This window comes from Motacilla alba, chromosome 15, assembly GCF_015832195.1.
Source record: "Motacilla alba alba isolate MOTALB_02 chromosome 15, Motacilla_alba_V1.0_pri, whole genome shotgun sequence".
NCBI lineage: Eukaryota > Metazoa > Chordata > Aves > Passeriformes > Motacillidae > Motacilla > Motacilla alba.
The window spans coordinates 12975232-12987879 of NC_052030.1; the positions used below are offsets into that span (position 1 = coordinate 12975232).

Below are 12648 nucleotides of genomic sequence, written 5' to 3' on the forward strand. Positions count from 1 at the left end.
CTTTTTCCTTCCCTGGTTTCTTGTATCTTGGGTTCTGCCTGTTGCTGTGGTTTCTTGCCTTTTCCCTGCTCTCACGCACCTTGGGTTCTGTCTCATTTTGTGGTCTTTGACCCTCCCATTGCCTCACTCTTCGGCCTGGCTCGTTCCTCCGGCTGTTCTGTGCTTGGCACCTTACCCACGGTTAGCGTTTTTCCTAACGGCGTTCCTGCACCAGCCTGAGGCACCTCCTGGGTGGTATCAGGAGGCAGAGATGCTCTGCTCTCCTCTCCTCATCCTTTGAATTGACGTTCCCGGCCATGACCCGTGCCTGGCTAGCGAGGGCCCGCAGCGCTGCCCGGAGGTGTGGGAAGGCAGCCAAGCCTTGCGGCTCGGTAGCCAGGTGCCCTCTGCCCGGGATCACCTGCCAAGGCTGGCCCATCCCCGCTCGGGTTGGTCGCGCAGGGCCCGGGCCCGCGGCCGGTCCGGCCCCGCTCCGCTCCGCAGCGCCGTTTCCGGGCCCGCGGGCAGGTGAGGCGGCGGCGGGCGGAGCGGAGCGGCCGCAATGAGGCTGCTGCTGCTGGCGTGTCTGCGGGCACAGACCGGCAACGCCACCACGGCCGCCAGGATCCGGTAAGGGCGGCCCTGGCGAGGATGCGCTGCGCTCCGAGCCCGCCATGCGCGGCCCGCGCCGGCGCACGGCGGCGGCTCCGGGGGGCGCGGGGAGCGGCGGCTGCGGGGCCCGGGGGTGTGCGGTGCCTCCGGGGAGCGGCGGCTGCGGAGCCCGGGGGTGTGCGGTGCCTCCGGGGGGCGGCGGCTGCGGGGCCCGGGGGTGTGCGGTGCCTCCGGGGGGCGCGGGGAGCGGCGGCACCGCTGGCCCGGGGGTGTGCGGGGGGCAGTGGCTTCGTCAGCCCCAGGGTGTGCGGTGTCTCCGGGGGGCGCGGAGGGCAGTGGCTCCGTCGGCCCCGGGGTGTGCAGGGGGCGGCGGCTCCGCCGGCCCTGGGGGTGTGCGGTAGCTCCGGCGGCCCGGGGGTGTGCGGGGGGCGGCGGCAGAGCCCGGGGACACGGCGCGACCGCCCCGCCGCGGCGCTGCCCGGCCCGGTGCCCTCCCGCTGCCCTCCCGGTGCGTGCCCAGAGCGGGCACGGCCGGCGCAGCCCGGGCCGCTGTCGCCCCGCAGCGCGGCGGGTCCCGCGCAGCCCCGGCGGGGCGGCAGCGGCTGCGGGGGTGGCACGGGCGGGTGCAGGGCGGCGGGGCGCTGCCGGAGCCAGCCCGGCTGTGGCTGTGCCGGAGCCGCTCCGGTCCGGGGCTGCCCTGGCCGCGGGCTGCGCTGGCGGGGATGACACACGGCGCTGCAGCGCTGGGAAATCGCTCCGGCGAGCAGAACCGCAGAAACATCCCTCATGTCCCCGGTTAGCGTTCTCCGTGACGTAGAAAAGGGATGTGGCCGAGAGCATTGCTGCTGGGGCTTCACTGTGCACGTCAGCTGTAAAAGAAATGAGTCACTATAAAAATTAAACAATTTCCCAATGGTTTTGTCCTCTTGAGGCCCAAAATAACGATTTGGTTTCATCTTATCTAAAAGCCGTCCACAGTTTGGTTGTTTGTCTTCGGGTGATCTCTTGGGATATTCTGCTATTACAAGATTCCCTGACCTTGATCTGGGCATTATCTCGTGTGTGATGTTACACAAACAAGCATCCTCAGACATCCTCAGACATTCAGTTCTCATGCTGCCTGTGTCACGCCAAGTGCAGCCTCCAACTCCTGCAGGGCTGCTCTGTTGTACGAGGTACTGGCAGGACATATCTGCTGGTCCTGTCACCCAGGCACTGAAGATGGAAACTCCAGAGAAAGCTGAAGGTTTTGCTATTTTAAAACAATAATTGTTGCTAAAATTCTGAGACAAACAAGTAAATTCTTCATGTGTTTATATATATATACATACATACACACACACACATATATATATACACACTTCTTTTTATGCCTGTACATTCCAGCAGAGTTTCTGTGGCATTCTGCATTTCCTTTCCTATCTTACCCTTTGCTCTCACTGGATACTACAGGACAAGTTCTTGTTGGACACATCACTGCTCATTTTCCCTCTACAAGGTTATTTACTCTACCTTTACCAATTAAATATTTCCTTACCTCCTTCTTCTGCTTTGAGGGAAGTCAGACATACATTTAGACTGGAGCTGTTCAGAGCTAATCTAGTGGAAAGCAGGTTTTGCATTGTTTCTAGTTGAAATAAGTCTGAATAAGCCAGAAAAGCAAGTGTTCACGTATTATATCCAACTCTTTTAATTGCCCTGATATTGGTAGTGAGTATGTGAGCACACTGCCCTGAGGTGGAGTGGCTTAGCAAGGTGCCTTCACCTGAACCCCGGCAAGCAGCGGTTTTGGTGGCTGCACCTGTGACAGGTGATGAGTTTGGGGGTGAAAGGGCATGGACTTGGCGAGGCACAGCAGCTCAGCTGGCAGATGGTGTGGCATAGAACCACGTCAGTGCAGGCAGCTGCAGCTGGGTGAGCAATCCCCAGAGACCCGTGCACAGCACAGGCACCTGCTGAGCGTCCTGCTGCTTCCCAGGGGCTCCTTGCACAAGGTGTAGGAATTCATCACACAGAGTGTGAGAACTCCTCGCACAGAATGTAGGAATTCCTCCCACAGAGTGTTGGAATTATGTAGGAATTCCTCCCACAGAGTGTCGGAATTCCTCGCACAAAGTGGACTCTGCTTTCTCATGCGCACAGACCTTCAAACAGAAAGGAAATAATGAAAGGTAAACTTAATTCACGTTCACAATCAAGCTGGGTAAAGGATTCCAGCAGAAATGGTGTTTGAGAGAACTCGTGTCGTGTTCAGTTCCTGTCTTATCACCTGCTCTAAGTGTTATTTATTGAAATTATATAAATGAGCCTTCAGGGAAAGAAAATTCTGATCGGGGAAAAGTAAAGAGTATTAGCTAGCAATGAAGTCCATCTTTCTGATTAAAAGGCTAGTCAGGCCATCACTAAAAGCATCCTGTGCAGATATTTCTATCCAATACTGGTTTTCTTAAGACTTTATGCCATTAAAAAAGACCCCACAAAACCTGTGTGTGTGGCCAAAGGCTTGGCTGTGTCACCTCTAGCACTGATCTGCCATGCCTGCCATGTCTGTTAATGCACATAAAATACACATTCCAATTAATATTTGGCCTCAGCTGTGTCTGTGTGTGTGCTTGGGAAGTTTTGTTTAGTTGTTTTTTGTTTTTTTTTTTAATTTTGAACTTTTGGTTAAATATAAATGAAACAAGGATGTTGTCTCTGGGTTGAGCACTTGCCAGCATAGATTAATTTTATGGCTTAATATCACAGTGTATACTCTGTTTATGGTATCACAGCTCTTCCAATAACTGCTTCATCTTTTCATAAATAAGATATTCATTTCCTGAGTTTAAAGTAAGTGGTGACAAAGGTACCAGAATCTAATTTGGCTAAAAATCAACTTGCTAAAACAAGTGGTATAATGAATGTGCTGTGGGCTTTCTTCCTATTGGTGTGCATAATCTTTAATCACCTTAAAAAGTATGAGCAATGAATAAATACAGCACTGAGCAAAAGTCTTTGCTTAGGCTGCCATTGTTCAGCCTTAGAAATGAGATCAAAGAGGTGTCAAGGAAGAAAAGAAATTATTCTTCCCTGCCCCTTGAAATGTTTTGTTCATCTTTATTACTTGGTAGTAAGGAGGAATAGAAATCTGGAATTAATAGGTTAATTAGAAAGATTTAGATTAACTGTTTTGCCAATATGTAAATGTTTTCTGGAGAGGGAGGAATTGTTTTGGCTCTCATTAACTGGCCAGTTGAGACAGCCATTCTGTAAATCTCCAGGTAATCAGCTGCAAGAGAATTAAAACCACAAATCCAGCGGTGCTTATCATTCCTCTGGACAATTGGTTTTGAGCTCAGACATTTATTGGAGTCATTCAGTAATCCAGGCATTTCTGCTGTTTTGTTTTACTCTGTGTGCCAGCGTTGGGATCCCACAGGAGAACTCTCCCGGGGCAGGGCATCCTCCTGTCCTCAGGGCAGCTGTGGGAGCTGCTGCACCTCCCTGCTGGCCCTGCTCAAGGGCTGGGGCATCCCTGCTCAGGGGCTGGGGCATCCCTGCTCAGGGGCTGGGGCATCCCTGCTCAGGGGCTGGGGCATCCCTGCTCAGGGGCATCCCTGCTCAGGGGCTGGGGCATCCCTGCTCAGGGGCTGGGGCATCCCTGCTCGGACATCCCTGCCAGCCCTGATCAGGCTGGGACATCCCTGCTCAGGTTGGGACATTCCTGCTGGGACATCCCTGCCAGACCTGCTCAGGCTGGGACATTCCTGCTGGGACATCCCTGCTCAGGCTGGGACATTCCTGCTGGGACATTCCTGCTGGGACATTCCTGCCCAGGCTGGGACAACCCTGCTGGCCCTGCTCAAGGGCTGGGACATTCCTGCTGGGACATCCCTGCCCAGGCTGGGACATCCCTGCTGGCCCTGCGTGGCCGTTCCCAGAGCAGAGCCTGCAGGACAGCTGTTCATCTGCACCTTGGTGTGAGATCCATCATTTCCAGGGCTGCTCCCAGTGCTGCTGCTCCCCAGCACGGTTTGCACGGCAAGAACTGTTTGTAACAGGGGTTCAGGCTTTGCAGAGTTCTTTGGTCCTTCCAAAGCTCAGCTCCTGACTTCAGAACACAGAGACAGGAGGAGCTGGTCCCCCTCCTCACTCGCATTCTTAATTTCTGTGATTCACAGTGTACTCTATCCACAGTTCTCTCATGCCACTGCAATTTGTCTATGTTGCTTCAAGGAGAGGTTTGAGAGGGAAATGAAGGACATGTTGTTTTAACAATTCTGAAAAAATAAGATCATTTACAAAGAAAACAGGAGATCAGGCAGGGTTGCAGCTCGTGTAATTTGATGAGCTTCAGTGGGAATTGTGAGTATTCAGGTCTGGCCAAGTTCCTGAGAGGCAGTGGAATGACTCTGCTCCCTTAACAAGCTCTGAATTGCATATACATTTAACAGTAGTTGGTGCACAGCTGCTGTGCAGAACAGACAGCTGAGGGAAAAAGATAATTAATATTTTTGGATGAAGCCTATTTTGTGCCATTCAAGAAGTGTCAGTGATTCCACCTACCAGGAACTTTTTGGAAATCAAACATTCTTTGTCTGCAAGTAATGCCATTAAATCAGTATCAGGTGAAATTTAGAAGGTAAATGTTTCTGAAAGGAAGACATCACAGAAAACAGAGCAAGTTTCACAACCATGATCCTTAGAAATAAGCACACTTTCAACTCCTGTGCCTTCTCATCAGCCAGGCTGTGTTTGGAGCTCTAAAAGTGTTTCCTTACATGAAAACCTGTGAACTGCAGATTGGTGCTGAAGGAGGGCAGACTGCTAGCCAGGAGAAGTGAGAAGTGGTGATCAATTATGTAGGGAATAAAAAATTAAACATTGCAAAACATCGCTTGGTATTTCAGAGATGTGTAAGAGAAAAATGGTTTTTGTATAGAAATCTGCAAGTGAAAATGTGTCAGAAAAGGCTTGTACCTTTTAGCAGGATCTCTGCACACAGTGTAGACCCACAGAACACACTTGAAGCTTCACTTATAAGCTTTGTGATTTCCAAAGAATATAAAAAATGTACCAAACAAAAGAGAAATTAATTTCCTGAATGCTAAAATGAGGGGGACTGGGAAATACTTTGTCCAATACTCAGGTGTGTGTAAATATCAGAGTAAGCAGTAGCAGTATAATGTACTCCTAAAAATGCTCTCTCACATTTGCTGAGTGGCTGGAGTTCTCCCTGCTGTGTTCTGCCTAGAAAAACACCCAAAACCTGGGATCTGACAGCTCAACTCCACTGCAGAAACAGCGTTTCCCCAGGCCATGGCACTGGCTTTCCACGAGAGTTTTGGGAGAAGGGGAGAATGTGGCAAGGTGATTTCTAGATCCAAGCCACGTTCAGGGTTTGTTGAGACCTTGGGAATTTCTCTCCTGTAGCAGGAACTGTGGCAGAGAGAAAATGCAGCCTTGAGATTTGGCATTTCCCGTGCCGTCTTTGATCCCCAGACAGCAGGAGCTGGGCTAATTTTTATCTCTCGTTCACAAAGTATTTGTTCATGAAATGGCAAAATAACGTGAATAGACGTTTGCCAGGAGGAGAAGAGATGTGGAGAATGTGTCTCTTCTGCCTTGGCTTCCTTCAGGGACATCTGTGACTTCACACACAGATCAGTCTTCCAGAAAAATCCCCGCAACCACTCTGCAGCCCTCCCTAATCATGCTCCTTGGTAACAGCATATGTGTGAAAATCAGCCTGCTTTTTTTGGTCCTAAAGGTGAAAAGCCATTTAGAAAACATGAAAATAGGGCTGTAAATTTCAGCACTTAAATGCTACCCAATAACTCAGCTTCTGCACACATGGATTTCCATAGGTGCATCATTTGAGGCTTGTGATTAATGACCCCAAACTCAATGGAATGTTCAGGGGATCGAGGCCTCTTCAAATCTGGGAATTTGAATTATTCTGGGAATATTTGCTTATTTTTCCTTCTAAAGATGTATGCAAATTTTTTTCCGTGCTCCTGAGTAGAATAAAAATGTGTTTAAAAAAAAAAAAGTTGCAGTTGTAGAGGTAATGCACAATCTCTGAGCCTTGGAGCACTTGAGGGAGTCCCTCTCTATTTACTGAGAAACAGCTGGCATTCCCCAGGGAGACGTGGAGCTGTGGAAAGTGTGCAGGAGAAGTAGTCATCCCTAGTCTATTTAAAAAAAAAAAACACTTTTGATTGGAATTCCTGGCTGAGTTTCTTGATTCCTGATGTCCTGAGAGAGTTATTTTCAAATTAATTGTAATGTGCAAACATGTTGCTTGTACACGATAGTGATTTATGGTAATTGGAATGCTGATGGGAAAAAACCCTTTTAGACCAATTAATGAGCACCTGTGAAATTATGGAGAGCATGCACGAGCATCCCAAGGATTTGCCTGGGAGATTTTCCCTCCACAGCTGGAGATCTGGGCATCCTTGCTGTGATATAAACGGGGAGCCCCTGTCAGGAGCAAGGCAGGTGCTGGAACCAGCTCATGGGGCAACTGCTGTTCAGAATTGCTCAGCAGTGTAAATAAGGGGCTCAGAATGTGGCTGTGTTTTATTATTTATTAGCAGCTATCGTAATTCATTGGTCTCGTTTTGAACAGTGGAATTAACAGCAGTTTCTTTGGAGGCTGAGGAGGAAATCCAGCACCATGTGTTGTGCCAGTGCAGCTCTGTCTGGCACGGTGCTGGCACGTTCCTTCCCAGGCCTCCAGACATTTTACAGCACTTTTAGCACCAATTCTGCAGCAGTGACTAACTTCTGCAGGACAGAAAATCCCATTTCTTGGGAGGCCATGCAATGATCGGGAGATGAAAGCCAGCATTACCCAGGCAGTCAGTGTGCTAGCAGGATCTTAATGCCAGAACAATTGATACACGATGAGGAATCAATCAGCTGCCACAATATGGATCCTGGATTTGTGTGATCCTGGCAGTGCAAACGCTCCGTTCAGCTGACACAGCTCTGCTGCTCTGGGGTTTGGGCTGCTCCTGGGGACACTGAGGGCTGATTCTGCTTTCAGGGCAGGAGTGGAGCTCTCTGTAATCAATCCGTTCCTGCCCTGGCAGCCTTTGCACCAGAGTTCTCACATGAGGACCACTGCATGGCTCAGCTGACTGCCAGGGGGTTGTTGTTTTGTATTTTCGTTTTTTCTTTTTGGAACTGAGATTTTTAAAGCAATTAGTGAGGGTATTTGTGTCATTACTTTTGTGTAGTTTTTTTTGCTTATACTTCAGTCATCCTTTGCCTGGTTTATAAGTGGGTGAGCTGGGACAAGAAGCAATTCCACCCACCGTCAAACTGAAGGGGAGCACAGTTCAACTCTCTGGCTTTCTTGATGCATTCATTTTTGATGGTCTGTATTTTTAGTAGCATTGGCTAGCTGGACATGTTTGTGCTTTCTTCTCTTGGTGTCCTTTCTCCAGAGCAAGGGGCTGAGAATCTCTAAGAGCAAGGTCTGACACAAAAGGAGGTCTGACACAAAAACTCTGACACCTCTCTTCGAAAGGAGGGCTTCAGAATAATAAGTTGAGTCTGGAAGGGTCCTGGCATACTTCATTTCTCCTGCTTTTTGGGAGTTGTGTTGACCAGGCTCGGCCCATGCGGTGTTACCTTGCTTGGGCGCGTGCCTGTGGCTTCACAGTGGTGAAGATAACAAAAATCTTCCAGGGAAAACCCAGCCTTGCCAACAGCTCCTGGCTGCTTGAACAAAAATGGCATAAAGCTGGAAGTCAGAGCAAAGTTTAGGGAAAAAGGCTTTGATTGAGTTTGCTTCATACACTGGTGTGCCCGTAACATTAATAGTGGCTTCTCTATTCTCTTTCTGTTTGTTCCACAATGAAGGAATCATCTCCACGCTGCAGGTCACATCTGTGTTCTTGAAGATGCTTTCATGTACGAGAGTCCAGCTGCCATAGCAAACCTGACCTCCACAGCCAAGTTTGATGCAGCCCTGGCCATTCACCTCTACAAAGCAGGCAGGCTGCTGCAAGGTAATCCCCTTTCTGCTCCGCAATAAAAACACCTCCAAAAAAGTGCTGCGAGGGAAGAGAATGAATCCTGGCTGCTACAAATGGCTATAAAGGTATAAACCCTCACAGAATATCCTCACTCTGTTTATCCACTCCAGGAAACGTTCAGCAATGCTCAAGATCCCTCTCAATGGGAGATCTGATAGAGAGAGAACTGAATAAATGTACTTTTAAACCACACGGTGCTCTTGGTAATTAAGTGCTTTAACTCCATCAGGATGAGAGCGTTACATTAGCGTTAGGATCCTTTCAGCAAACGTGTTCCTTCAGAGGACAATGGCTTGGCTAAGTGGGCCTGGGCTCAAATGGAAGGAAGCAGGGAGGCTAATTTGATATTTCTGCTCCAAAATGAGTCGGGGTTTTTCGGTGTGAAATAACATTGCTGTCAGCTAAACTGTAGGAGACAGCATGTTATCAGACAAATAATAAAATTTCCTATTCTCTCTAGCCACGTAGAGCAACATTTCAACCTGCCACTAATGATACACTAGGAGCACTGGCTCTGAAAATTACAGGCAGTCAGCTGCTGGAATTGCAGGAACTTGCAGAGTGCATCCTCAGCTGAGACCAGCTCGTGCTACAGCATCTGCTCACGGGACGAGGCACAGAGTGCAGCTTCCCCTGATCTCAGGGCACTTCTGCTGCCTGGGTGGGACACTTCAGCCGTGCCCCCTGCTTGTTCTGGGCTCTGCAGCCAGCCTGAATCGTCATGTCTGCTGTGCCTGGGTTGCTTTTGTTCCAGAGGGGCTCTCATTTCAGCAGGGACCTGAAATGCAAATACAAAATAAGTCTGTAAAATGAGCTGTGCTCACATATGAATTAAGGCTGGCTGGGACATTGAGATGATTGGTTTTTTGACAAGACCTTGAATTGTTTTGGAGGAGGCTTATGGAAAGTCTGAGCACCATCTTTTTTGGGGTTTTTGGGGATTTTTGCTGAGGAGCAAAAGGTAAAGTTGAATTTTCTCTTTATTGGAGTAAAATTTTGCTGGAGTTAAACTTGCATGGCAATGGCCAAAGCTGTTGCTGTTATCTTTTCAAGTCCCAAGTGACCTGAAGGCCTGATATTTCCAAAAGCCCAGGAGTTAAATAAATCAGCTACACTGCTCTAAAAAGCATCCGCAGTGACTGAAAGAAAAATAAACCCAACATCTCTGAAAGGCAGGACAGTAACAGTGAGACTGCTGAGTTGATCACAAAGTGCAAAGCGCAGACTTCGGGGGGGAAAGGATTCAGAGAACATTCCTGGCTCCTGGGGCAGTCAGGAATTCGGTGACTGCACCACCATTGCTGCCATCCTATTGATCTGCTTGGCCTCCCCCTGGAAACTCTGTCTACAGGATCAACACACTAACAGTTGACATCATAATTATTCACTTTCTTAATTCATTAAAGAGGCCGTGCATATTTTAGATGGCATTGCAGGCAGTCTGGCTCTGGAAGATTAGAGGCAGTGGAGCTCTGATAGTGCACATCACTTCCCTCCACCTGAGTGGAATATCAACAGAGTGCAATGTTGGAGTGCAATATCAACAAATGCCAAGGAAATTCTCCCAGTAGCCAGAATGGTAATTAGTCTTTCATTCTTTTTGCTTGCTCTCTCATTTAGTAATGAGGAAATTAGCAATGCTAATAAATCCTGATCTCACAGCTCACGTAACTTTCAAATACAAATGTGGAGTCTGTGGTACATTTTCTGGTTTTTTCAATAAACTTTGTTTCCCATTGGGTTTGATGTCCTGTGAAAGTGCACAGTTATTGTGTGTGGGGTTAAAGTGCTAAAAAAATTAAAATTCAAGTTTCCTTTTCAAAGGTCTTTGCTCAGATAGGTGAGACAGTGTTATCAATGTACTTTTTCAGTCCTGGTCATTACATGGACACATTGGCCATCTTCTCTTTGCTTTGCAGGGAGCAGAATTCCTTTTGGAATCATCTTTGGTGGGACAGATGTCAATGAAGATATCAAATGTAAGGAGAAACGCCAGGTAATGGGAGCAGTGCTGGAGAGAGCCAGGTAAGAGCAGGGGTGGAAGATTTCTGGCAGGAATTGGCATTTTTGTGTGGCAGATCTTTTAGGGAGTTTTCCATACTTGGCACCCCTGGAAGATGTGGAGGCCAGCAGAAAAGGCTGGACTTCTGAAATCCTTGTGACCTTTACCAGTTATTTGTGATTCAGTGGTGGAAGTGGAACAGTTTGATCAGAAAATGCAGTCTGTGTGCAGTCCATTTGTTCTGTATTTCCTGGTCCTCACACTCAGCTTGTTGACACAGTGCCGGGTTGAAAAGGGGATCTCTCTGGTACAAGCACTTTTTTATTTTCTTTTATTTTTTTCTCCTGCTAATTTGATCCTTTCCCTGGGCCCATGAGCAAAGAAGCAGGGGCTGAAAAAGTCTTTAAGCAAATTCTGTCAGTTTTTAGGGGAAATGACAAGGGAGTGTTTCCAGGGTGTTTTAAATCCAGTGCCATTCCAGTGTAGTCATCAGACCAAGAACTGGTCATAAACCAGAGGAAATGACTAAAAACTAAAAGGACTTCTGAGCATGTTTCATAGTTCCAACATGCCCAGAACAGAGGTTTTCTCCTGACTGATCCAAAGGTCTGTTGACTTCAGCAGTGTTTGCTCGTGGGGGTGGAAGCCTTTGTGTGCTGGCAGACCCAGAGCAGGATGGATTTTGGTCAGGCAGGATCTGCTCCAGGCTTCTCTCTCCTGCTTTATCCTTGCTGCCACCGCTCTATTTCCCAGCTATTCTTGGCTCACTTAACACTGGCAGAGATGTGCTGCTCTGCCTGTGATCCCCTATAAAACGTGGTAAGTAAACAGATTTTAAAGACAGCACTTAATCACACTCATTGAAAAATCATTAGGGCACGTTCTTGTGTCTCAGCGTGGCTCAGAGCTGAAGGCAGCTTAAGGTTCCACTCAGGAAAAAATGTATGCACTTGTTTACTTTTGTTATTAGTAATCAGAAGTTGATCTTTAAACAGGTCTGAAGGAAAATAAAAAGATATCTAATGTGTCAGATAGATTTCAGCACTGTGCAAAATGAGGAATGCATCAAAGCAGTCTCTGAGTGTGCCCATTTGATCCATCCCTGTTTCAAATGTGGTCTGTCACAAGTACAGCTAATACAAAAACTGCTTTACTGAATGTTTTCTAATGGTATTGAGTTGGGAACCTGAACTATACCTTAATAGCTTGCATTATCTATGATATTTCACAATGTGTTGTGACATCCCCATGCAGTTTACAATATTCTCTCTGCTACAGGAAAAGCATCTCAGTCTTCTGGAAGTTATTCTGCATGTGCCTCTTCCCCAGTAGCACCACTGGTGTTATTCATTGCACAGTTATTCAAAGAAACATTGATTTTTTTTCTTTATTGATTGCAGGGTTCTAAGCAGAAAGCATCATGAATTGTAGATTACTTGTCCAGTACAATATCCCACACATTCCATAAAACAAACTATTGAGCACTGTCTAGCCTTGTGAGCGTTTCATTTTTAATCAAATCCCTCTGAATGGTGCTTGTACCCCTCTAGGGTATTTTTTTTTCCTATTGAACAGTATTTTGTAGACTTAGAAGCAACATCTTTTTATGCTTGTTAATGTGATGTATTGAAAGGATAATTGCAAAATCTGGGAAGGGAGCATGTGCAACTTGACAGAGCAGGCATTTGCAGGGGCTTTAATGACCTCAAAGCTGTCAGGTTGTGTGTGTGAAATTCGTTATTTATGGAGATCCTACAGAACAAACGTAGGGGAATAAGGTTTGTTTCAACAAGCACAAGTAGGAGTTATAATCAGCATTTATGGGAATTTAATGAATGGTTGTGGTGATTTCGACACAATCAAATGATGACATCTCCAGTGGAGAAGCTCTGTCCTGGTTGTGGCTGCGGTGCTTTATTCAAACCCTCAAGGGTCAGACAGAAACATTTCAGAAGTTACATGGAAGAAAGCACTGAACCATCAGTGCAACGTGTGATGAGCTCTCTTTTATATTCAAGGAAT

General features: G+C 47.6%; 1 protein-coding gene across 2 annotated transcripts in view; it reads left to right on the plus strand.

Moving 5' to 3' along the window:
• The first annotated feature begins 314 nt into the window (after nt 1-314).
• Nucleotides 315-12648, plus strand: part of GLT1D1 (glycosyltransferase 1 domain containing 1) — a 32011-nt gene continuing 19677 nt past the window's right edge. Inside the window, exons 1-3 of one of the 2 annotated variants that reach the window (XM_038152157.1) lie at nt 315-609; nt 8449-8597; nt 10544-10649. In XM_038152157.1, the coding sequence (XP_038008085.1) occupies nt 542-609; nt 8449-8597; nt 10544-10649 (323 nt within the window). In that variant the 5' untranslated portion in view covers nt 315-541. The remainder of the gene's footprint in view (nt 610-8448; nt 8598-10543; nt 10650-12648) is intronic. The other variant, XM_038152158.1, reaches the window with a different exon arrangement.